The sequence below is a fragment of the Elephas maximus genome, chromosome 3 (genome assembly GCF_024166365.1).
Source record: "Elephas maximus indicus isolate mEleMax1 chromosome 3, mEleMax1 primary haplotype, whole genome shotgun sequence".
Taxonomy (NCBI): Eukaryota; Metazoa; Chordata; class Mammalia; order Proboscidea; family Elephantidae; genus Elephas; species Elephas maximus.
In genome coordinates, this window is record NC_064821.1 from 195,155,268 (window position 1) to 195,181,691 (window position 26,424).

Sequence of the window (26,424 nt, forward strand, 5' to 3'; positions counted from 1 at the left end):
TAACAGCACTAGGAAACTAGAACAATGAGCATGTCTTATCTCTCCTTGAACCCCAATTCCTCTTCCCCATCCTCATCCACAATAGATTACTTTGCCTTTTATTAAGTGACAATATAGAACTAATCAGAAGAACTTCCACAAACTCCATCACCAGACCTACCCGCTGCCCTGCTTCTGAACACATACCTTCTGCTTTTGTCCTTATGATTTTGGATGATCTTGGCTCCTGTAGGTCTGGTGCTCCTCTTGGGCACCAGATTCCATCTCTTGCCTGTGCAGTGTCATCACTCCACAAGTTCTTCCCTGTATTAGCTTTTGAAAAAATCTACAGATTATTTTTATCAGTACACAAGCATACTGTAATTTTCCTCATTGAAAGAATCTTATAAACTCGACTCCCCGCTAGTACTCTCCCATTTTTCTCTCCAATTTATAGCAAAATTCTCTGAAAGAAATTCTCTATATTTCTTCCTACTAATTCCCTCCCTTTTTCTCTGGAGTTCTTTCTAATCATGCATTTCCCCAGAACTCCATGGACATTGCTCTTGTTAAAGTCCCCTGAGAAGCCCGTGATGCTAAATCCAGTAGTCAATTCTCAGGCCTCGTCTTCCTTAACTTCTCAACAGCAATTGACACATGGGTCACTTCTTCCATGAAACCCTGTCTTCACCTCACATCTGCACTTGCAGTTCTTTTCCTCCTACTCACTGGGTGCTCCTGAGTTTCCTTTACTGGTTTCTTTCTCATCTCTCCCACTTCTACATCCCAGAATTCAGTTTTCAGACTTCCCTTCTTCAGTGTCTCTGATGTTGTAATAGGAAGAACAATGGCCCCCAAAGATGTCCACATCCTGATTTCTGAATTCTGCAAATATGTTGCCTTACGTGGCAGAAGGGACTTTGCAGACATGATGAAGGTTAAGGACCTTAGATGGGAGATTATCTTGGCTTATACAGATGGGCCCAGTCTAATCACAAGAGTTCTTAAAGGTAAAGGAAGAAAAGCAAAAGAGTGGGCCAGAGATTTGTTGTGAGAAGGACTGGACCTGCTATTCCTGGCTTTGAAGATGGAGGAAGAGTGGGCCATGAGCCAAGGAATGAGGCAGCCACTAAAAGGTGGAATAGCCCTCAGTTTACAGTCAACAAGAAAACCAAGACCTCTGTTCTGCAACTGCATGGAACTGGATTCGGTCAACTATCAGAATGATCAGGAAATAGATTCTCCCCTAGAGTTTCCAGAAAGGAATGCAACTTGCTGAAACCTTGTTTTAAACCACACTGACCCTGTTGCTATTTTTTTGAACATACCAATCATGCTCCTTCTGCCTTAGGGGCTTTGCTTCTGCCTGAAATTCTTTTCCTTCAGGAATCTTCATGTCTCATTTCCTCACCTTCTTCTGGTCTTTGTGCAAATGTTATATTTTTAGTGAGATTTATTCCAGCTCCCTATTTAAAACTGCAACATCGTCCTGGCATTCTCATTACTCTTCCTGGCTCTTTTTGTCCATAGCACTTATCACAGGGATGTGAAGATGTATTTAGTCTGGGCTGTTGAATCCTGTGGGAAAATAAGACCTCAGAGTAAGCTGAAAATCCTGATGTGTAGATACCGTTATTATTCCTAGGAAACTGCAAAGATAGTAAAAATAATGAACTTGCCCAAGATCACAAAGCTAAAAAATGACTGAACTAAGATTCAGACCTTGGAAGTTGAACCATTGCAGTATACAGGTTGAATAATTTAAGATCTATCCACATAATGGAATAATATTTAGATAATAAAAAGAATAAGGTACACCTTTATATATTTAAATAGGAAGGCGTTCATGGAATATTAAGTGTGTTATGTAACAGTATGTGTAGTATTATCCTGGTTTTATAAAATATATACACATACGTCGATGTGGTCTAAAAAGTTTAGAAAGTCTAAGTTGGTAAGCCAAACAGTTAACAGCAGTTTTCTTCAGGGTTCTGTCTCTTTTTCTGTATCATAGATTTTGTGTAACATTTATAAAAAGTGATTTATTGAAATTTTTGAGTAGGGCACTGACATAATCAGAACTCTGCTTCAGAAAAACTAAACCACATTTATGCTAACAGGAAATTTATCTCAGAAACCAGTTGAAGTATTTATTCTCCTGTTCCCCTTTCACTTCCTATTGTGTTCAAATGGCTCCTTCAGGATTTTTAATGAAATCACCACTAAGCATTTCTGGTTCTGTCTAGACAGTACAGATAAAGTGAAATTTTTGGTTTAAAAAATGGAGAATCCATAGTCCCTATGAATTGCGTATAATCCTGGCTGTTCGCCAGGGCTTAGAAAATCCTGGCAGTAGACCTTTGAAAAGCACGGATGCTTGGACCCCATCCTCAAACTGGGCATCATCTATATTTTTAAAGCTCAATAGATGTTTCTGGTACAAGATCAGTTCTGAGAGCTTAATCCTTTGGTTTTTTATGGAATCTTCATAAAATTTAAATGGGAACGTACATGGCAAGGAGAGGCTGAGAGTTTGTCTTCCAAAATAATCCTCGATATGTCCTCAGCTTGTAGCCCATAAAATGTTGAGTGAAGAAATGAATGAATGACAAGGCCCACAGGTTGGCATTAGTTTCAGAAATTCACCATGGTTTAGTCTGTCTTTCAGAATCTGAGTTTGAGCTCTGAAGCTACATTTCATCTATTGTCAAGAATTGACTTGACTTTTGGATGCAAAATCTTGCCAACAAATCTCGTACGGCACTGGCAGACAAAACCAGCATGCATATTTATTAATTTACAATAAGAAGAATACTTTTCAACTAGACTGGATAGTCCCATAGGTCTGAGGAATGAATCCTCTTCCCAAGTTTAGACCACACGGACGGCGAGTGAGCTGCTTGGTGAGCAGGAGTCAGGACAAGTGGGCAAATGCTGCTGGTATGAAAGTCCACTGTTCTTGGAGAGTCTGAATGCTCTAGCTCCACGGTAGGATTTACCTGGCTGGGGTACGGAGCTCTCTTGCGAGCCTGACAGCACTTAGTTTGTCTATGTCACTCACCTATCTTTATGGTCTGATTTTTATCAGTCTTCCTTTGATTGACATATTCTTTCTTTAGTCATGTTCATATTTGAGATTAAGTCTTGTCCTGGTTAACAAGTTGGAATCTCTACAAAATGACCTTGTATACCACTGTTGTCAATTAAAAAAAAAAAAAAAAAAAGAAACCCGAAACCAAACAAACCCTTACTTCCCTCATTTCCAAGTTCTTAGTAGAGGAAGTGAAGAGATAGGGAACCCCATCAGTGCACCCCATGCCACCAGCTGAACCACCAAACTGCCTTTGCCAGTGCATCCAAAGAGAAAAACTCTGAACTGGCTAATGGGGTCCTCTAGCACTTGAGGTTGGAAACTTCACCTAATTTAACTCTTAGACTTTTAGTAAGATCCTCTCATATTTAAAAAAGCAAAAAAAAAAAAAGAAGTAAAAAAAAAAAAAACCACCTTGTAAGAGAATGTAATATATAATGAAAATCTATTCAATTTAAAAATCTTAAGGAAAAGAACAATTTCTGGAAAATGGAATTTACTGACATTGATTTACATGGGTGTGTAAAACCTCATGGAATCAACACAGACAATATTGGAAAACTGATACAAGTGTTTTCTCCTTCAAGGACATTCAATTGTTTGAAAACTTGACAAAGCACCAAAATGAAAATAAAATCCCGATCCAGTTCTCGAATCTGCTTGAGCACCTCTCACTTCCTTCCTTCTGCTGGAAATTTGACCTTGGCAACCTGGACGCCCAGCTTGCCAAGGAGCGCGAGGAGGAAAAGGCCTTTTGCCAGCATCATCGACAGCAACGTGAACAGGAATTGAGCTCTTGTCCCTGTCGGGTCAGAAGCAGAGCAGACAGTGAGAGGCTTCTGGGGGACTGGATCCTGGCATTGACCACAGTCCCTCAGTGAGCTGATTCAGTGTCAGGGACTCCAGGTCACTCGATGGTTCTGAGTAAATTGGGACTTTGGGCTTAGAATAATCCTACGTGATATTGCCAAAGAGAGTGTCCTAGAATCTAAGAGTGTCCATGTTGGAAGGAAACTCAAAGATTATGGAGTTCTACCTCTTTTCTGTGCCTTATAACAACCCCAGTAAATGACTGTGCACCTGTGCTTACACACCTCCAGTGACAGGGAACTCGCTATGTCCCCAAATCGTCTATTCATCTTTGGACAATGCTACGAAAAGTCCCCTAACGTTATAAGTCACCAGCTTCCCCTATTAATATTAGTTTCCGCGAGGTCACTCATTGCAAATGTGATTCCTCATCCACTCAGTGGCCCTTCAGGTGGGATTCAGAGCAGGGGTACACATCAGGACTGGGGTGGCTTTTCTCTTCCCCAAAGGCCTGCTTTTCCTCACCGTCCCCTTCCTGGGGCACTTGCCAACTTTTACTGTGTCTGATATCACATTACTGAGGATGGAAATCTACCACAATGCCCCAACCTCCTGAGATAGGAATCTTCATGGAGCTGAACCTATTACCTTTCTGGTCATTTTCTTCAGGCCAACAGACTTCGCCCACATGTAATGTGGTATTTTTCTGGTCCTCAGAGTTGCTGACCACACAAGTGAGGTTGGCATTGGGCCTGCTCAGGTGCTGGCTCACGGGCAGACTCAGAGCCAGGGTCCAGGAGTTGATGACAGGTCCTGGTAACTCTCTCTGATTCAGGTTCTTGGGGAGGCCCTTGCTTTCCCAGGTCATATGCCGGTTCTTTGTGGCCCCTGTGGCCATGCACTCCAGGGTGACATTGCACCAGCCTGGTGTGGTGGATGATGACTTGGCCAGGATCTGGGGGATGGGGACAGGCTCTGGCATAGGAGAGGACGAAAGTATTATTATTGTATCTGTACAGCACATTACTCATCCATTATCTCATTAATTTCATAACACCCTGCCAGGAAGGCAGGGCAACTCACAGCTGAAAAAACTAAGGCTTGGTGAGGTGGAACCATTTCCCCAAAGTCATATAATGAGAAAGTCATACAGAATCCCAAGTTTAGAGAAGTTCAGGCAGCCAGAGTCTCTCAGTTCTTTCCACCACCTACATCCTGGCCCATACCATGCACAGCTGAATTCACACCAGGTTCACTTTTTTTTTTCACACAAAGCCTCTGTCCCTCACAACCCCCACAGCACTTGAAGGGGATCATCAAACCTCTTGGGAAAATACCTCCCAGGTACAGAATTTACAAAGCAGTTTCTGAAAACTGGTTTTGAGACTCTTAAAGCTTTACCCACGCTGAAGGTATAAAAAGGCTCTTATTTGGACATGAGAAGAGAATATCTTTGGATGGGTGCCTGCCCCTCACCTGAAGGTGGCGAAAGCAGCTTTACTGGGACCATTCAGAGAGCTTGACCTGTGTCCCTACAGCTGGGGGATGTGGTGGACTAGTGCCTGGCTCACACCCGAGAAATGTAAAGGGAGAGATGGTGCTGAAATGGCATACGGTAGCAGATAAGGAGCTGCTGGTGGGGAAGAACTTGCATTGCCAATGGTGGGTCCATTGTATGTGCTTTTCATGAAGTAGAGGTAGGACACTTTTGAAAGGACTTTGTGAAGAGAGCCATCTTGAGGGGCAATAGAACCCCAACAGAGAGTGTCTGTGTGGAAGGGGACCAGCCAAGGACCAGGGCCCAAAGGGAAAGATGTAAATGACCATCCTGAGAGTGTATTACCTGTGACAAGGCAGGTGAGAGATCCCCAGTGTGGGAGAGGAGTGTCTCCAGGGAACCTCTGGTAATCCCCATGGAAGAAAGAGTCAGATTAAACATTATCAGGCCCAGAGAACCCAACTGCTTGGTTAGCACAACAGTACTAGTCAAAGAAACCCTTACCTGTGCCCTCCAACCTCCCATCCTCCTTGTGCTCCTCTCTTCCTCCCTGTCCTCCTGGAGTTGGGGGAGGGGCTTCCTGTCTTTTTGCTGTTCTCTATAATCCTTGTAGGCCTTTGCTAGGGAATTTTGTCCTGGTCTTTGGGTATCACTTTCTGTATCTGCTGTATCTGCCACTAACGTGACAGGTTTTGCTTATCTCAACAAGTGTTGGCAGCTGCTGCTGGAGCCCATTGTCCCTGCCACAGCCTCCATGGTGATGTCCAGGCACTCCAAGTCTTCATCTTTCTGACCTGAGGTGTCTTCTGGTCCATGGTCCTGTTAGCACTTTGTTTCCTTAGTGGGGGCCATAAGAACACCTCAATATCCCCATGTCTTACACAGACTTGGGGGACTTGTAGTACTTCTAGAGGCTCCTTTTCTGGCTAAACACACCATACCCCAATTTCTACTCAGCAGGACTCCTTGGGAGGAGACAGTATTTTCCCAGATAAGTTGTAAGCAGAACCCAAGCCCCTCTCCTTCTGCGTTCCCTCTCAACCTTTCTGGTGATACAGTGCACAGCTGCTAACTGTAGGTTGGTGGTTGGAACCTACCAGCCGCTTTGTGGCAGAACAATGTGGCAGTCTGCTACTGTAAAATTTACAGCCTTAGAAATCAAATGGGGCAGCTCTATTCCATCTTATAGGGTTGTTATGTGTTGAAATAGACTCGAAGGTAGTGGGTTTGGTTTTTTAGTGGGTTTGGCTTGCTCCTCAGCCCTGCTCCACAGCCCCCTCTGTTTAGACCATAGGGAATGACCATTTCAAGTCCCTTCCAAGTTTTAACCAGAGTCTCAACCATAAGGTGTATTTTTAATAATCACTTAATTTTCCCCCCCATTTTCTCATGTCTCATGTCATAACTGATATCTTTGTAGTTTGTAACTTGTTGAGACAACTCTATTCTCTGAGTCTACAATTTCTGGTTTTGGCCCACACAAATCTCTCTTTTTTTCAATAAAAATATTCTTGCCTATTTTGGAAGTCAAAGATGAACACTGAGCTGTATTCTCAGCTGGATGACAAAGGAATGGCTGCCTCAGCCCCATGTTTTGGAGGTTTTGGAAAAAAAGAATTTTACAGTTGAAACACAGACACACTATACTTTGGAAACCACCAGACCAGAAGGCATTTGCGCTGACTCAAGAAGCCCCTCCTCACACTCTTACACACAACGATGCCTGATAAAATATAACAAAGAATGTTTTAAATATGGAACTGAGGTTTGGGAGAATTCAAGCCACAAAAACAGGAGGAAACTCAGAGCTAAAGGGGTCACTGATGTCCCTAAATGGGGATGAGGTCTTGGCCGTGGTGTTGTACTTGTAGGGATGTTGCATGAAGTCAGATGAGGGGCTGGGAGGAATACAGGATGAGAAAATTTCTGTCTTCTGGCCTGGGAAATCAGCTTGGGAAGCTGCCACCTGCCCTGTACCAAGGGTGGAGTCTGTGAGAAGTCAGAATTCCAGCCTGCACTATGCATGGGCATGGGTGTGAATTCTTACTATGTGCTGGAACTCTCAGCCCAGAAACTAGCCTAAAAATAGGTGAATCCTATAGGGCCCTGTTGAGTTGGCCCCTGACTCGTAGTCACTCCATACATAGCAGACTTAGATTGTCGTGATCCATAGGGTTTTCAATGACTGATTTTCAGAAGTACATTGCCAAACCTTTCTTCCAAGCCTGTCTTAGTTTGGACGCTCTGCTGAAATCTGTTCAGCATCATATCAACACACAGACACTTGGGAGATGTGCATGAGCTGCACTGGCTGGGATTAGAACCCAGCTATCCCACACCGAAGGTGAGAATTATACCACTGAACCATGAATGACTCAACTATAGGGCCCTAGCAGGGGCAAACACTGAGCTCACCCACTGGCACACGTCCACATCTCAGGGAACATGTGTGGGCTCTTGAAAGAAGCCAAAGAAAAAACATTACTGATCTACAGAGAAACAAGCAGAAGAATTACATCAGACTTCTCTTCAGAAATCATGCAGGTAAAGAGAGTGAAGTGAAATATTTAAAATGTTGGAAGAAAAAACCCATCAACCTAGAATTCTGTACTTAGCAAAATGATCCCTCAAAAGAAAAACTCGATAAGTTAGACTTCATTAAACTTAAAAATGTCTGCTCTGTAAAAGGCTCTGTTGAAAGAATGAAAACAAAACAACAAACAAGCAAACAAAAAACACCAAGTCACAGAGTGGGAGAAAATATCTGCAAAACACACATCTGATAAAGGACTTCTATCCAAGATATGCAAAGAACTTTTAAAACCCCCAAATAAGAAATTAAACAACCCAATTACAAAATGAACAAAAGATCTGAACGGAAACCTCACCAGATGATAAATAAGCTTAAGAAAAAATGCTCAACTTCTTATGTCATTGTTGTTATTAGCTGCTGTCAATTTGATTCTGACTCATGGCAACTCCATGTATGCAGAGTAGAACTGCTCCACAGGGTTTTCAAGGCTGTGAGGTTTTGGAAGCAGACCAGGTGTGTCTTCCCAGGCACCATTGAGTGGGTTCTAACCACCAACCTAGCCTAGTAGTAGAAGTCTTAGCCATTTACACCACCCAGTAACTCCTTCATATGTCATTGGGAATTGTAAATCAAAACAATAATTAGATACTACTATACACCTATTAGATTTGCTAAAATCCTAAATCCTGACAACACCAAATGTTGACAAGGATGTGGAGCAGCAGGAACTCTCAATCACTGCTGGTGGGAATGCAAAGTGATGCAGCCACTCTGGAAGACAGTCAAGTAGTTTCTTACAAAGATAAACACAGGCTTACCATCGATTCAGCAATTGTGCTTCTAGGTGTTTCCCCAAATGAAATGAAAACATATGTCCACATAAAATCCTGCACACGAATGTTTATAGGAGCTTTATCCATAATTGCCAAAATATTGGAAGCAATCAAGGTGTCCTTCACTAGGTGAACAGATAAACAAACTGTGGTATACCCACACAATGGAATATTACTCAGCAATAAAAAGAAATTAGCTATCAAGCCATGAAAAGAATGGAGGAACATTAAAATTGTGATTCTACATGAAAGATACCACTGCAAAAAAACCTACATACTGTATAATTCCCAACAATATGACATTCTGTAAAGGCAAAGCTATGGAGACAATAAAAAGATTAGTGGCTTCCAGGAGGTGAGGAGGAGGAAGGAGACATGAATAGATGGAGCACAGGGCACATTTAGGGCAGTGAAACTATTCTGTATGATTCTATAGTGGTGGACTCATGACATTAAGCATTTGTCTAAACTCATAGCACTGTATGACATAAGGAGTTAAGCCTCATGTAAACTATGGACTTTTATGACTAAAAATGTATCAATGTTGGATCATCAGTTATAACAAATATACCACAGGATGCAAGATGTTACTAGAAGAAACAAAGTGTAGGGGGCAATACATGGGAACTCTCTGTACTTTCTGCACTATTTTCCTGTAAACGTAAATTTCTCTAAAAATAAAATCTATTACAATTTTTCTTTAAAAGAAACTTCTATTTTAAAAAAAACAAATAAAACAAAAAAAGCAACCCTAAGGAAACCAATTTTCTGTTAGAGCATGCAGAAAGGATAATTGCTCTGCTGAAACCTTGATTTGAGCCCAGTGAGACCTGTATGGGACTTTGGACCAATGAAACTGTAAGATAACAAACGTGTTATTTTAAGCCACTATGTTTGGTAATTTTAAATAGCAATAAAAACCTCATACACAAATCAGTTAGCCTGAATTTATAGAGAACAATTAGCATTAATGCAAAATTTTCCATTTTTGTCAAATTTCCTCTTTTCCAAAACAATGAAGTGATTTTCCCTCAGGTATGAATCTCAGCTCTGGTCTCCATTAAGTTGTAAACTCCCCCTATGTTCAGGGGAGAAAATGGAAGGTGAAGACTGGTATCTGGGTGCAGTCCTGCAAAAGGGGGCTTATGTGACACTTCCAGGGGCAAAAGGAGGGTAAGCTCTGAGGTTGGGGTAAGGGGGTTGTCACTCACCATAGACAATCAGGTGGAACATCTGGATAAATTCTCTTCCTTCATTTAAGCTCACTCGAGCCCGGTACTGCCCACTGTCCTCAAGGGTCAGGTTCTCAATCCTCAGCGTTGTCATATTGGACACATGGACCCTCTGCTTGTACTTGTCTTGGAGACTGACCCATGTTGGAGAGTCTGCCCCATTATGGACACGCAGCATGACTCTGTAGGATGGCTCAGAGCCAAAGCTCCACCTAATCTCCTGTACTTCCTCTCCTGGATTTACTTCTGGCTTCACGATCACGTGAAACAAGACAGAACCTCCTTGGATCTCCTTCAGAAGAACATGAGCTCCAGAATCCTTAGTTCCAGAATCATGTGCTCCAGAACCCTTGGCCCCAGTGCCCCAGACACCTAGGACATTGGGAAACAGGAAATGTGAGTGTTTTCCCATAAGAACGAATGAGAGAACCACAGAACCCATTTTTTAATTCAATCCATCCAGTGTGCTCCCTTGATTCTAAGAAGGCTGCCTCATACAATGAATTTGAAGCAAATCTAGGATCAAATTCTGGTTCTAGCAGAGTGTAACTCTGAACAGGTTACTTAAACTTGCTAACCCTTAATTTCTTTACCTGCATCATAATAATAGCATGAAGTTCCAGAACCATGTGCTCCAGAACTCTTGGCCCCTATGTTCCAGACACTTTGCATTGGGAAACAGAAATTAAGAATGTTTTTTCATTAAGAACAAATGAGAGAACCACAGAACCCATGTTTCTTATAAAATCCATCCAATATATGCCCTTGATTCTAGGAAGGAACCTGATACAGTAAAATTAAAATAAGCCTGTGTTGACATTTCAAATTTTTTACTTTAGGTTAATTAACTGAGTTTATTAACCTATACTTCCCTTTTCTGTAAACTGATGGTATCAATGCCTTCCTTATAGACTTGTTTCACAGATTAAATGAGGTAAAGTATCTCAAGTGCCTAGCATAGTGTCTTGAAGTGCTGGGCAGATGTTTCTTTCCTCTTTGGGAGCAGTGCCCTAAACAATCCCAGAACTCAACATCATCAGTTGTTCTGGTTTGTGAGTTTTTTTTTTTTTTTTCATATTTTATTCTGTTTTGGTGAAATCTTATACGGAAAATTAGGTTCTTATTTAACGGTTTCTGTACATATTGTTCGAATTAAATTGGAAGCTGTCAAAAATGAAGTGGAACACATAACCATCAATACCCTAGGCATTAGTGAGCTGAAATGGACTTGTATTGGCCATTTTGAATCAGACAATCATACGGTTTACTATGCCGAAAATGACAAATTAAAAAGGAATGGTTTCGCGTTCATTTCAAGATCTCTCCTGAGGTATAACGCTCTCAGAGACAGGATAATATCCATACACCTACAAGGAAGACCAGTTAATATGACTATTATTGAAATTTCTGTGCCAAACACTAATGCCAAAGATGAGGAAATTGAATATTTTTACCAACTTCTGCAGTCTGAAATTCATCAAATGTGCAGTCAAGATGCATTAATAATTACTGGTGATTGGAATTCTAAAGTTGTAAATAAAGAAGAAGGAACAGTAACAGTAGTTGGAAATTATGGACTTGGTAAAAGAAATGACGTCGGAGACCACATGACAGAATTTTGCAGGACCAATGACTTCTTCATTGCAAAAACCTTTTTTCAACAACATAAACAGCAACTATACACATGAATCTTGCCAGATGGAACACACAGGAATCAAACTGACTACATCTGTGGAAAGAGATGAAGGAGAAGCTTAGTATCATCGGTTAGAACAAGGCTCACATGCAAGTTCAAGTTGAAGCTGAAAAAAATTACAAGCCCAAGAGAGCCAAAGTATGACGTTGAGTTTATTCTACCCTAAGTTAGAGACCATCTCAAGAAGATTTGGCTCATTAAACACTAATGACTGAAGACCAGATGAGTTGTGGAATGACAGCAAGGACATCACACATGAAAAAAGGAAGAAGTCATTAAAAGGACAGGAAAGAAAGAAAAGACCAAAATGGACGTGAAAAGAGACTGTGAAACTTGCTGTAGCTAAAGGGAATGGCAGAAATGATGAAGTGAAAGAGCTGCGCAGAGGATTTCAAAGGGTGGCTTGAGAAGACAAAATAAAGTATCATGATGAAATGTGCAAAGACCTAGAGTTAGAAAACCAAAAGGGAAAACACGCTTGGCATTTCTCAAGCTGAAAGAACTAAAGAGAGAATTCAAGTCTTGAGTTGCAATATTGAAGAATTTCACAGGGAAAATATTAAACAACACAGGAAGCATCAAAGAAGATGGAAGGAATACACAGTCACTGTACCAAATAGAATTGGTTGACATTCAGCCATTTCAGGAGGTAGCATATGATTATGAACCGATGGTACTGAAGGAATAAGTCAATGCTTCTCTGAAAGCACTGGGGAAAAACTAGGCTCCAGGGATTGTAGAAATGCCAACTGAGATGTTTCAACAAACGGATGCAGTGCTGCAAGCACTCACTTGTCTATGCCAAGAAATTTGGAAGACAGATATCTGGCCAACCGACTAGAAGAGATCCATATTTGTGTCCATTCCAAAGAAAGGTTATACAACAGAACATGAAAATTACCTAACAATATCATTAATATAACACACAAGTAAAATTTTGCTGAAGGTCATTTAAAAGTGGTTGAGCAGTACATTCACAGGGAACTGCCAGAAATTCAAGCCAGATTCAAAGCAGGACGTGGAACGAGGGATATCATGGCTGATGTCAGATGGATCCTGGCTGAAAGCAAGGAACACAAAAAGATGTTTACCCTTGTTTTACTGACTAAGTGAAGGCATATGACTGTGTGGATCATAAAAAATTACATACATCATTATGAAGAATGGAAATTCCAGGACACTTAATTGTGTTCATGTGGAACCTGTACATAGACCAAGAGGCAGTTGTTTGAACAGAACGATGGTGTCTTTGTTATGTATTGCTGGTATAACAGAAATATCACAAGTGGATGGTTTTAATAAAGAGAAATTCATTCTCTCACAGTCTAGGAATCTAGAAGTCTGAACTCAGGGTGCCAACTCTAGGGGAAGGCTTTTTCTCCATGTTGGCTCTAGGGTAAGGTCTTTTTCATCAATCTTCCGTGGTCCAGGAGCTTCTCAGCACAGAGACCCGGGTCCAAAGGACACACTATTCTCCTGGCTCTTGTTTCTTGGTGGTACGAGATCCCAATGTCTCTCTGCTTGCTTCTCTCTTTTATATCTCAAAAGAGACTGATTTAAGACACAACCCAATCTTGTAGACTGAGTCCTGTCTCGTTAATGTAACTGCCTCTAATCCTGCCTCATTAACATTATAGAAGTAGGATTTACAACACATAGGAAAATCGCATCAGGTGACAAGATAGTGCACAGTCACACACTACTGGGAATCATGGCCTACCCAAGTTGACACATATTTTGGGGTGACACAATTCAATCCATGACAAAGGGGATACTGGGTGGTTTAAAGTCAGGAAACATGTTCATCATGGTTGTATCCTTTCTGTATTCTGAGCAAAATAACCTGGGAAGCTGGACTATTTGAAGAAGAATGGAACAATAGAATTGGGGGAAGGTTCATTAACAACCTGCGATACGCAGATAACACAACCTTGCTTGCCGAAAGTGAAGAGAACTTAGGCACTTATTAATGAAGACCAAAGACTACAGCCTTCAGCATGGATTACATCTCCACATAAAGTAAATGAAAATCCTCACACACAGCTGGACGAATAAGGAAGATCATGATAAACCTATAAAAGATTGAATTTCTCAAGGATTTCATTTTACTTGGATCCGCAATCAGCGTTCATGGAAGCAGCAGTCAAGAAATCAAACGACGTACTGCACTGGGCAAATCTGCTGCAAAAGAACTCTTTAAAGTGTTAAAATGCAAAAATGTCATTTTAAGGACTAAGGTGTGTTGGACCTAAGCCATGGTGTGGTGAATCACCTCATATGTATGTAGAAGCTGGACAGTGAATAAAGAAGACCAAAGAAGAATTGATGCCTTTGAATTATGGTGTTGGCCAAGAATATTGAATACACCACGGACTGACAGGAAAAAGAATAAATCTGTCTTGGAAGTAGTACAGCCAGAATTCTCCTTAGAAGCAAGGTTTGAGAGGCTTTATCTCAAGTACTTTGGACATGTGATCAGGAGGGATCAGTCCCTGGAGAAGGACATCATGCTTGGTAAAGTAGAGGGGCAGTGAAAAAGGGAAGACCTTTAATGAGATGGATTGACACAATGGCTGCAGCGATGGGCTCAGGCATAACAACAATTGTGAGGATGGCACAGGACTGGGCAGTGTTTTGTTCTGTTGTACATAAGGTCACTACGAGTGGGAACTGACTTGACAACAACATACATATTGTTCAGTGACATTGGTTACATTTTTCACAATGTAAATTATTTCCATTTTGGTTGTTGTCTCCCTTAATTTAGCTTCCCTGTCTTCCCTTACCTTCTAGGGAAAGCATTTACTGTTTGGTTTTTTTAGATGATTATTTAGAGAAGCACAGTACTCGTGGGTAATATTATTTATTTTATTTGCTACTCTGTCTTTTGGCTGAAAGGCGACCTCTGGGAGTGGTATGTGTTCCAAGTTTAAAGGGTATCCCAGGGTGACGATCTTGGAGGTTCATCCTGTTTCTACCTATCCAGCAAATCTCGCCTTTTTTTTTTTTTTTTTTTTAGGAATTTAGGTTTTGTTCTACATTTTTCTTCCTTTCTATCCAGGACCTTTTATAGACTCCCTGGTTGGAATGGTTGTGCTGTGGTGTTTTGACCAATGAACCATGTCAGACCCTTCTCCTGAGTCCGGATCTCCCCCACTGAGAACACGAGAGGACTTTGGTCTAATACTGTTCCTTCTCCCAACAAGAGCTGGACCAGGGAAAGGTTCCACAAAGGGAGGCTTCCTTTCTCCTTGAAAGGAAGACTGATTCTCTGCTTTCAGCAGGTGCAGTATTCAGTTTGATTTGCCACTGCCTGACAGTGTAACCAGCCCCCTCTCCAATAAATTCTTCCTTGTATCTGGCCTGCCCTTCTCCTGCTTAACTTAAGTTAAACTCATTTCTTGCCCTTACTGGGGGCAAGGAATAGCTCATACTATGACTTTAAGGGCAGCACCCTATCGGATATGATTTTCCTATTCATTCATTAATGCACTCAAAGAGGCACCTACTATGAGCAAGGACCTTGAGGACACACCAAGCGGTAAGATGTGGTCCATACCTTAGGGAATTCCATTCACATTAGTGGGGAGATCCAATATGTAAAACCTCATCACAGGTTGAATACCACAATAGGTATAAAATGTATATAAAAAGATGCCAAAAAGTTTAGCTGAGGGAGAGGCCACTTCTGGCTGGTAGAACTAGGAAAGGCTTCTTGGAGGAGGCGTCATGTGGACTTCTTCAGGCTGAAGGATCCAAGTCCCTTCAGCTCCTCTGGAGGCAACCTGAATGGGTCACCATCAGGACCTACATCAGTGCCATTAGTAAGTCAGGACAGTGCTGTTTCTATCTTGGACCATCTAGGAGAAAGGCCAGGTGTTCCCAGCCATCAGTTACCTCCTAAACTCAAAGCTCCTCCCACCACTCCTTCCCTTCCATATCCCACTTCCTCCTGCTGCTACTTCAGTCTAGGAGGCAGTTTCGTCAAAGCTTTCATGCTGCCCTGCTGAGCACGGAAAACATGTAAACCAAAAGATGAAGGAGTGCTATCCTTAAAGGGCTGAAAGAAACTGTGGACCCAGAATTCCATACCAAATGAAAATGTATTTAAAAAATGGAGGAGAATTAATGACTATTTTGGATAAACAAAGCTGAGAGGATACATTTCTAGCAGAACTGCACTACAAGAAAGGTAAATTCATTGGACATAAGAAACATCGTATCAGCCAGAAATTTTCATCTACACAAAGAAAAAGAGAACACGAGAAATTACATAAACAAAGCTAAGTATAGAATTTATTAAAATTTATTTTAAATTGCTGTAAAAGATAAATTGCTACCTAAGCCCTGTGTTGGAGCCCTGGTGGCACAGTGGTTAAGAGACTGGCTGTTAACCAAAACATCGGTAGTTCAACTCCACTAGCTGCTCCTTGGAAACCCTGTGGGGTGGCTCTACTCTCTCCTGTACGGTCGCTATGAACCTACATCCACTCGATGGTGAAGGGTTAGGCTTTTTTGGAAGCAGTGTGCTGTGTCTTGATAGCATACGTGAAGTAAAATTTATGACAACAGCGCAAAGGAGGGGAGGGAGGAATGAGCAGTGTGTTGGTAAGTTGTATAATATTATTTCAAGGTGAAGGCTGATTCACTAAAAAATGCGTATTGTAAATGCCAAGCAAGAAGTAAAAAAAAAAAATTACAAAGAAGTACAAATAAGAAGCCAGTAAACTCACTGCCATCGAGTTAATTCTGATGCATAGTGACCATATAGGACAGAGTAGAACTGCCCCAAATGGTTTCCAAGGCTGTAAATCTTTACCGAAGCAGACTTTCACATCCTTCTCCAGAAGAGCAACTCATAGTTTGGAAACACCAACATTTCCTTTAGCGTCCAGGTGCTTAACAAATGGGCTACCAAGATTTCTTAAGAAACCAGTGGGAAGAAACCAGTAGTGGAGATAAAATGCAATAGTGAAAACATTCAATTAGTTCAAAGAAAGCAAACGAAGAGGAAAAAAGAAACAAAAAACAGATGGAACAAACAGAAAAAGAGCCATAAAGATGGCACATTTTATTTCAATGATACTAACAATTAATCCAATCTAGACAGTTTAAACACACCATTAAAAGACAGAGATTGTCAGATTGGATAACTATGTCCTGTCTTTAAGCATTAAATATAAAGACATAGCTAGGATTTAAGTAAAAAGATAGAAATAAGATATCATGGACACAATCAAAAGGAAGCTGGGAAGGCTAGCTTAGATTACACTAGGAAAAGTAGACGTTAGAACATCGAGCACTACCAGGAATAAAGAGAGACATTACATCGTGATACAGGGGTCAATTCACAGGAAGCTCTAACAATCCTAAATGTGTATGAACCTAACAAAAGGACTTCGAAAACATATGACACAAAAACTGAGAACTGAAAGAGCCCCACAATTGTAGCTGAAGATTCAGCACTCCTCTCTCAGTTAACAGAATAAGCAGGCAGAAAATTGGTTAGGCTATAGAAAACCTGAATCACACTGTCAGCCAACATGATCTAATTGTCACTTATAGAACACACACTCAGCAGTAGCAGAATACACGTTCTTTCCAAGTATACATGGAATATTCACTTAGACTGTATTCTGGGCCATAAAACAAACATTAAAAAAAACATTAACATATATATTTTTTAAATTTTTAATTTAAAAAATTTAATTGAATGAAGGTTTACAGAACAAACTAGTTTCTCATTAAACGGTTAGTACACATATTGTTTCACGACATTGGCTAACAACCCCAGGACACGTCAACGCTCTCTCTTCTCAACCTTGGGCTCCCTGTTATCAGCTTTCCTGTCCTCTCCTGCCTTCTAGTCCTTGCTCCTGGGCTGTTGTGCCCCTTTAGTCTCGTTTTGTTTTATGGGACTCTCCAATCTTTGGCTGAAGGGTGAACCTCAGGAGTGACTTCAGTACTGAGCTGAAGGGTGTCCAGGGGCCATAGTCTCAGGGTTTCTCAGTCTTTTTCAGGCCAGAAAGTCTGCTCTTTCTTTTTGAGTTAGAATTTTGTTCTACATTTTTTCTCCAGTTCTGTCTGGGACCCTCTGTTGTGATCCCTGCAAAGCAGTCAGTGGTGGTACCTGGGTACCATCTAGTTGTACTGGACTCAGTCTGGTGGAGGCCGTGGTAGATGTGGACCATCAGTCCTTAGGACTAATCTTTCCCTTGTATCTTTAGCTTTCTTCATTCTTCCTTGTTCCAGAAGGGGTGAGACCAGTGGAGTATCTTAGATGGCTGCTCACAGGCTTTTGAGGCCCCAGATGGTACTAACCAAAGTCGAATGTAGAACATTTTCTTTATAAACTATGTTATGCCATTTGAGTTGATGTTCCTCAAGACCATGGTCTCCACAGCCCTCAGCTCAGCAATTTGGTCCCTCAGGGAGTTTGGATGTGTCTATGGAATTTCCATGACTTTGCCTTGTACAAGTTGTGCTGGCTTCCCCTGTATTGTGTACCATCTTACCTTTCCCCAAAGTTACCACTTATCTGTTGTCTATTTAGTGTTTTTCCATCCCTTTCCCTCCCTTTCCTTGTAACCATCAGATTGTTTCTTTTTGTACGTAAACATTTTCATGAGTTTTTACAGTAGTGATCTCAGACAATATTTGTCCTTTTGTGATTGACTTATTGCACTCATAATGCCCTCCAGATTCATCCATGTTATGAGATGCTTCACAGATTCATCATTGTTCTCTACTGTTATGTAATACTCCATTGTGTGTATGTCCCAAAGTTTGTTTATCCATTCATCTGTTGATGGGCATCTAGATTGTGTCCATCTTTTTGCTATTGTGAACAGTGCTGCAGTGAACATGCGTGTGCATATGTCTATTCGTGTGATGACTCTTATTTCTCTAGGATATATTACTGGGAGTGGGATTGCTGGATCTTATGGTATTTCTATTTCTAGCTTTCTAAGGAAGTGCAGTATCCTTTTCCAAAATTGTTGTATCATTTTGCATCCCCACCACGAGTGCATAAGTGTTCCCATTTCCCCACAGCCTCTGTAACATTTATTATTTCTTGTTTTATTGATTTGTGCCAGTAATGTTGGGGTGAGATGGTATCTCATTGTGGTTTTGATCTGCATTTGTCTAATGACTAGAGATCGTGAGCATTTCCTCATGTGTCTGTTGGCTGCTTGAATGTCTTCTTTGGTGAAGTATCTGTTCATTTCCTTTGCCCATTTTTTAATTGGATTTTTTGTCTTTTTGTTGTAGAGGTGTTGGATTTTCCTGTGGATTTTAGAGATTAGACCTTTGTCTGATTCGTAATAGCTAAAGAATTTTTCCCAGTCTGTAGATTATTTTACTCTTTTGTTGAAGTCTTTTGATGAGCATAAGTGTTTAATTTTTAGAAAATCCCAGTTATTTAGCTTGTCTTCTGGAATTCGTGTGTTGTTGACTGTAGTTTCTATCCCGTTAATGCCATGTATTAGGGCCTCTAGTGTTGATCCTATTTTTTCCTTCTATGACCTTCGTATATTTTGGCTTTATATTTAGGTCTATGATCCATTTTGAATTAGTTTTCTTATATGGTGTGAGGTATGGGTTCTGTTTCATTTTTTTGCAGATGGACATCCAATTTTGCCAGCATCATTTGTTAAAAAGACTGTCTTTTCCCCATTTGATGGACTTTGGGCCCTTGTTGAAGATCAGGCGTCCATAGGCGGGTGAATTTACATCTGGGTTCTCCATTCTGTTCCATTGGTCAATGTATCTGTCATTGTGCCAGTACCAGGCTGTTTTGACTACTGTGGATGTATAGTAGGTTCTGAGGTTAGGTAGTGTGAGTCCTCCTACTTTATTCTTGTTCTTCAGTAATGCTTTACTTATTTGGGGCTTCTTCCCTTTCCGTATAAAGTTAATGACAAGTTTTTCCATCTCTTTAAAGAATGTTGTTGGTATTTGGATTGGTATTGCATTGTGTTTGTAAACTGCTTTGGGTAGAATCGGCATTTTCACAATGTTGCGTCTACCTATCCACGAGCATGGTATGTTTTTCCATCTCTGTAGATCTCTTTTGGTTTCTTGCAGTAGTATTTTGTAATGTTCTTTAGGTTGTTACATCTGGTTAGATTTATTCCTAAGTTTTTTTTTTTTAGGGGCTATTCTAAATGGTATTGTTGTTGTGATTTTCTTTTCATCATTCTCTTTATTGGTGTATAGGAACCCAACTGATTTTTGTATGTTTATCTTGTATCCTACTATTTGCTGAATCTTTCTATTAGTTCCAGTGGTTTTCTCTTGGAGTCTTTTGAGTTTTCACAAATAGGGACAGTTTAGCTTCTTCATTACCAGTTTGGATGAACTTTATTTCTTTTCCTTGCTTTATGGCTCTAGCTAGGACTTCCAGCACAATGTTAACTAGAAGTGGTGATAAAGGAAATCCTTGTCTTGTTCCTGTTCTCAAGGGGAATGTTTTCAACCTCTCCATTAAGAATGATGTTGGCTGTTGGTTTTGCATAGATACCCTTTATTATATTGAGAAATTTCCCTTCTATACCTATTTTATTGAGAGTTTTTATCAGGAATGGGTGTTGGGTTTTGTTGAACACCCTTTCTGTGTTGATTGAGATGATCATGGGATTCTTTTCTTCCCTTTCATTTATGTGGTGGATTACGTTGATTGATTTTCTAATGTTCAACCATCCTTGCATACCTGGTATGACTCCTACTTGGTCATGGTGTATTATTTTTTTCAAGATATGCTGATTTCTATTGGCTAGAATTTTGTTGAGAATTTTTGCATCTATATTCATGAGAGATATTGGTCTGTAATTTTCTTTCTTTCTTTATTTTTTTTTGTGGTGTCTTTGCCTGGTTTTGGCATCAGGGTTATGCTGGCTTCATATAATGAATTCAGAAATATTGCTTCCTTTTCTGTGTTCTGAAATAGTTTGAGTTGTGCTGGTGTAAGCTCTTCTCTGAATGGTAGAATTCTCTAGTGAGGCCATCTGGGCCAGGGCTTTTTTTGTTGGAAGTTTTTTTTTTTTTAATTACCTTTTCAATCTCTTCTCTTGTTTTTTCAATCTCTTCTCTTGTTATAGGTCTGTTCAGATTTTCAACATCATTTTGTGTTAGTTTGGGTACGTACTGTGTTTCTAGAAATTTGTCTATTTTCTCTAGGTTTTCAATTTGTTGGAGTATAGTTTTTCACAGTATTCTGTTATGATTCTTTGTATTTCAGTTGGGTCTGTTGTAATGTCCCCCATTTCATTTGTTATTTGGGTAATTTGTGTCCTCTCCTGCTTTTCTTTTGTCAGTTTGACCAGTGGCTTGTTGATTTTGTTGACCCTTTCAAATAACCAACTTTTGGTTTTGTGGATTCTTTCTATTGTTTTTCTAATCTCTATTTCATTTATTTCTGCTCTGATCGTCTTTATTTCCTTTCTTCTGGTGGCTGTGGGCTTCTTTTGCTGTTCTGTGTTTGTTCAAGTTGTGTAGCTAAAGTTTTCATTTTGTCCTTTTCTTCTTTTTTGATGTGTGTATGTATTGCTATAAATTGACCTCTGAGAACTGCTTTCTATGTCCCAAAAGGTTTTGATATGATGTGTTTTAATTCTTTACCCATCTTAATATATTTAAGAAATTCAAATTATAAAAGAATACATCAATAAATTGTACTTTGTCAAAATTAAGAACTTTTGCTCTTCTAAAGACATTGTTAGAATGAAAATATAAGCCACAGACTGGGAGAAAATACCTGTAGATCATATGTTTATTGAACCAATTTTTTCTTTTTTCGAAAATACGGTTATTTTTAAATAAAATGTTTATTTTAACATGAAGTGGGTTTATTATTTTTAAAATGAATATGTAAATATATTTAAGATTTTCTCTTTTATTTCCTAGTATGTAAATATTGATAGATATAGCCCATATAAACAAAAGCTATTTGGTGTCCTCAGTGATTTTTAAGAATGGAAAGAAGTCCTGAGATCAAAAGATTGACAACTGCTGACTCAACTTATTCGATCATTCTTGAATTGATGAGTATCCCCCTTTTTTTCCAGGTTTTCACCCTAAAACATGCAACAAGAAACTTGCTTTCCATGGGATCTCCATGTCTGAGCAGCATTTGGGGGTGGGAGTAGAGGCAATTCACAGGAATAATAAAGGACATCCTCCTAGAGTGTTTGTTTTACCCAAAGGTAAATACTTTTTAACGTTTTAAAGTGGAAACAAGCACCTGAAGTAGAATGCAAAATTCATAAGCAATTTGTAAAAATTTTTTTGTGGGAAAAGTATATATAACAAAATATTTTCCATTTTAACCATTTTTAAGTGACAGTAATTACATTCACCGTGTTGAGCAATCATCATCACTATCTGTTTCCAAAAGCTTTTCATCACCCCAAACAGAAACTCAGTACCCATTAAGCAATAACTTCCCCCTCTCCCCTCTCCCAGGCCCTGGTAACCACTAATAAACTTTTGCCCTCCTTTATGTCTGGCTATTTCACTTAGAATAATATTTTCAAGGTTCATCCCTGTTACAGCATGTATGAGAATTTCATTTCTCTTTATGGCTGAATAATAATCCATTGTATGTGCACTACCTTTTTACTAACCCATTCATCTGCTTATGGACGCTTGGGTTGTTTCCACTTTGGCTGTTGTGGATAATGTTGCAATGACCACTTTTGGTGTACAAGTATCTGCTTCAGTCCCTGCTTTTGATTCTTTTGGGTACATACTTAGGAGTAGAATTGCTGGATCATACGGTAATTCTATGTTAAACTTTTTAAGGAATCTCCACTGTTTTCCATAACTGCTGCGCCATTTTACATCCCACCAGCAATGCAGGAAGGTTCCAATTTCTCCAAATCCCCACCAACACTTGTTATTTTCTGCCTTTTTGGTTCTAGCCATCCTAGTGGGTGTGAAGTGGTATCTTCTGGTTTTGCTTTGCATTTCTGTAGTGGCTAATGATGTTGAACATCTTTTCATGTGCTTATTGGCCATTTATATATTTTCTTTGGAGAAATGTCTATTCAAGTCCTTTGCCAATTTTTAAATTGGGTTGTCTTTTTGTTGTTGAGTTGCACAAGCAATTTTAAGATAAATCTGAGCCTTCCAAGAAACCTCTTCTTTGTTAGGATCTGTTTGCTCCAAACCAGAGAGAGGAATGGATGTTCACTTTCCTTTTTTGGTGGAAAAGCCCAGGAAGCTCAGACCAGAGAAATTTGATCCAGCATGGACAGCGGGGTTCTAGATCGGCTCCCTCAGTGGCATGACATGTCAGATTGTCAAGCTCCGCATGAGTTACAGGTCAGGCATGTGTAGTACCCACTACCCTCTGACCCCAGGAGATGCAGAAGTGGAGAAAGCCTACAATTTACTGTGGATTGAAAATTATCTAGTGAAGGTCTAATTCCTTGCTACTGCAAGGCTACTACCAATTCCAGACGTCCTGAAACAAGTGCTGTGTAATCCATTAAATTTCATGTAATTCCCTGAGATATTCAAAAGTTATAACAATACAAGCTTTCAAAGCTGTCACCAGAATTAATAATTTACTATGTCTTCATATTTTTTTTAATTACTTTTTATTTTATTTATGTATGCTTTTTTTTATGTTGCTGTGAGTCGGAATCGACAAGACGGCACTGGGTTTTCTGGGATAAGCATGTAGGAAACCCTGGTGGCATAGTGGTTAAGAACTACGGCTGCTAACCAAAAGGTCAGCAGTTTGAATTCACCAGGAGCTTTTTTTTGAAACCCTATGGAGCTTTTCTACTCTGTCCTATAGGGTCGCTATGAGTCAGAATTGACTCAATGGCAACGGATTTTTGGTTATAAGCATGTAATCTTCAGTAAATTCATGAATAGGATATTTTCTGGCCTTCTTTGGAAGTCTTTTTTCTTTCAGTTCCCTTTTTTTTGCTTAACTCCCCATCCTTCTTCCCACCCTTTTCTCTCCTTCCTCCTTCCTGCTTTGTCTCCATTTCCACCCTCTTCTGTAGCCCATGTTAGCAATCTGCTATGTATCCTTCTGCATTTCTCTCCTTGCTCTTATAAACATATGTGTGTGTATAAACCCAAAACCAAAGCTGCTGTCGTCCAGTTGGTTTTGACTCATGGCAGCATACAGACCCCATATGTACAGATTAAACCTACTGCGTAGAGTTTTCTTGGTTGTAATCTTTAAGGTAGTAGATTGCCAGGCCTTTCTTCCTCAGAACCGCCAACGTTTAGGTTAGCAACCTATTGCAAACCTCTTGTGCCACCCAGGCTGGAAGCTGCTGTATGTTTTACAAAATTGGGACCCCACTGTATTCTGTTTTCTACATCTTGTTATTCTCATGCAAATAGCTTATTGATTCATGAAATCCCTCCCAGTCAGCTGATCCATTTCTTTTCTTGGCTTCCATGATATTCCATGGTTGAATATGCCCCAACATATTCAGTTATTCCCACATTGATGGCATCCTCTTTGTTTCCAGGAATTGCCCTAAAACAGGGCTGTGATAAACATGCCTTCAATCTGGGATCCCCAGGGCTTAAGCAACAGTGGGGCTGGGAGCAACCCATAGGGGTACAGGGCACCCTTCAACATCCTACTAGAGCATTTGCTTTACCCAAAGGTAAAGCATTCTTTACATTTTCAAATAAAAAGTAATACTGAAGTGGAATGTAAATTCACAAACAATTTTAAGATAAACCTGAGACTTCCAAAAAATCTTTCTTTTGTGATGATCTGTTTGTTCCTGAGACCCAAATCTGGAAAGGGAGTGAGAGCTCTCTCTTCTTTGGTGATGGAGAAGCTCCAGAAGCCCAGGCCAGAGACTCTTTCTCAGGGCTCTAGATCGACTCCCTCCCCAGGCTGGCCCACAAGCAGGCCTCTGTGTCTTCACTGCTCTCTGCAGGCAGCTCCAGGCTATCCTGGCTTCTCTGCCAGTGCAGCAGGAGCAGCCTCAACTCCCTGGCTCGGGGGTCCCAGGCTGGTTGCCAGCTAATGGCCCTTCTGTATGTTTCGTTTACTTTGGGGCAATAAAGGAAACACGCTGCATTTGCTAAGTGATAACAGTGTCATTTTCTCTTTTTGTTCACCAAGGACATCTGAACTTGCCCCTGCAGTGCGCTTCGCTATGTAGACTTCTAGCCCAAAGGTGGACACTGGACAGTTTCACCTGCTTGGGAAGCCTGAGTGCAGGTTCTCTTCTGGGGTGCAAGGAGCTCACTGCTGGATCCCCAGATCCCAAGGGGGTCCAGGGACCCAGGCATGGACCCACAGTAGTTGTTTCAGCAGCTTTAGCTGAAACATTGATAACATAGAGTTGATTAATAGCTTAGTGTTGGGAGCTGTCTTTGTTCTCCAAGGGCAGGAAGAAAGGGGACCACCCTCCCAGCTGCCCAGGCTTTCTGAAGAGGGAGCTGCTGGGAATGGGTCTTTTAGGACATTTGATGGAAACCAGAATGACTGAGGTGAAACCCTGTGGGTGTCGTAGTGAGGGCCCATCAGACTGGATGACACAGTCTCAGCTGCCCAGTACCCAGGTCCCTTAAACAACCCTCAAAGTGATCAGGGAGCCCTATCCTGCCTCCACCCAGTTGCCTTCCTTTTCTGGGGAGTCACTTACCCTGGAGGAGGCTAATGCAGCCCAGAAGCCATGAGGCCCTGCAGATGCTCCATCTGCTGAGCTGGGGTCCCATTCCAGGTGTCCTGCTCAGCTGCACATGATACAAGAGAAGAGGAACATTGATGTTTAGAAAACGACTCCCACGTCTGAGGCCCAGCCTTACAATAAAGAAACAGTGACCACATTTCCTAACCACTGATTGACAGATAGCCTCAGCAGAGCGCGAGGGTGTCAGGCTAAGACAAATCTAAACTCTTCCTCAGGGGAGTCAAGGCCCTTTGTAATTTTGACAACAGACTTCCTATGTCCTCTGGAACATTCCATGCTCCCTTGCTCTGGGTGTCTCTGCACCTGCTGTCTTCCTGTCAGGAACACTCTTCCCAAACTTGTCCTCCCTAGCAAACTGCTATTTACCTGTCAACTGCTCTCATGGTCCATATCTCTTAGGCTTCTCTGAGTTTTATGCCACTGGAGGACTCTTTTTTTCTAAGCTCGCAACTGCTTATTGTTTATTACACCATTATAGTCGTTTTCTTTTTCTATTATGGTTGTTTGTCTTCCATCAGCTTGTAAGCCCATTGATGGTAGGAATTGAACTTTTTCATCTGTACCTCCAGGTTTTTCTGTGCTGAGACACAGTGAGCACTCCACCTCCAGTGCCCACAAACCAGTTGCCATTGAATCAGATCGTGACTCGTATGTGTCCTGAATAGTGCTGTGTTCCATAGGACTTTCAATGACTGATTTTTTGCAAGTAGATCATTAGCCCTTTTTTCTGAGGCATCTCTGGGTAGACTTGAACCTCAAACCTTTCAGTTAGCAGCCGAGCATCTTAACCATTTTCACCACCCAGGGACTCTGCAGCACCCACAGTAAGCACTCAACAAATGGTAGAATCCAAGTAGAAACAACCTCACTTTAGAAAGTGCCTGGCACCCTGTTGGACTGTGCTCATTCCTGTTGGACTGACCTCACCCTGAGTGATTCCAAGCAGCTTGGTGTTCTCATGCGCAGTCCCCGTCTCCCCTTAGCTGCTTCCCTGGGCTGGTAGTTCAGCCCCAGGCAGCTCTGCTCACCAATGCCAATCTACAGGCAGGCACAAAAGTCCTGTCTTT

At 40.9% G+C, this 26,424-nt stretch overlaps 1 protein-coding gene across 3 annotated transcripts; it reads right to left on the bottom strand.

Moving 5' to 3' along the window:
- Positions 1–226: 226 nt before the first annotated feature.
- Positions 227–26,424, bottom strand: LOC126073782 (SLAM family member 9-like). 3 transcript variants are annotated; one of them, XR_007516848.1, is made up of 6 exons: positions 26,280–26,424; positions 25,310–25,400; positions 9,956–10,348; positions 4,529–4,855; positions 1,308–1,557; positions 227–312 (listed from the first exon to the last, which is right to left on the bottom strand). XR_007516848.1 is itself a non-coding variant. In XM_049880847.1 (5 exons), exons 2-5 carry the CDS (start codon positions 25,380–25,382, stop codon positions 1,538–1,540), a joined length of 813 nt encoding a protein of 270 aa, XP_049736804.1. In that variant the 5' UTR covers positions 25,383–25,400; positions 26,280–26,424; the 3' UTR covers positions 1,206–1,537. The 3 variants fall into 3 exon arrangements, 2 of the variants coding, with proteins under 2 accessions (XP_049736804.1, XP_049736803.1); XM_049880847.1 differs by lacking the exon at positions 227–312 and having other exon boundaries at positions 1,206–1,557; XM_049880846.1 differs by lacking the exons at positions 227–312; positions 1,308–1,557 and adding an exon at positions 3,539–3,872 and having other exon boundaries at positions 26,280–26,421.

Bases quoted from the DNA above. Each gene is read 5' to 3' on its own strand.
- LOC126073782 (XM_049880846.1), bottom strand. From the start codon at position 25,382: ATGGGACCCCAGCTCAGCAGATGGAGCATCTGCAGGGCCTCATGGCTT. The intron at 4,856-9,955 runs GTGAGTGACAAC...CTCCTATGCCAG, and splicing joins GTTCCACCTGATTGTCTATG to AGCCTGTCCCCATCCCCCAG. The intron at 3,873-4,528 runs GTAATAGGTTCA...CTGACCCGACAG, and splicing joins TGAAGAAAATGACCAGAAAG to GGACAAGAGCTCAATTCCTG.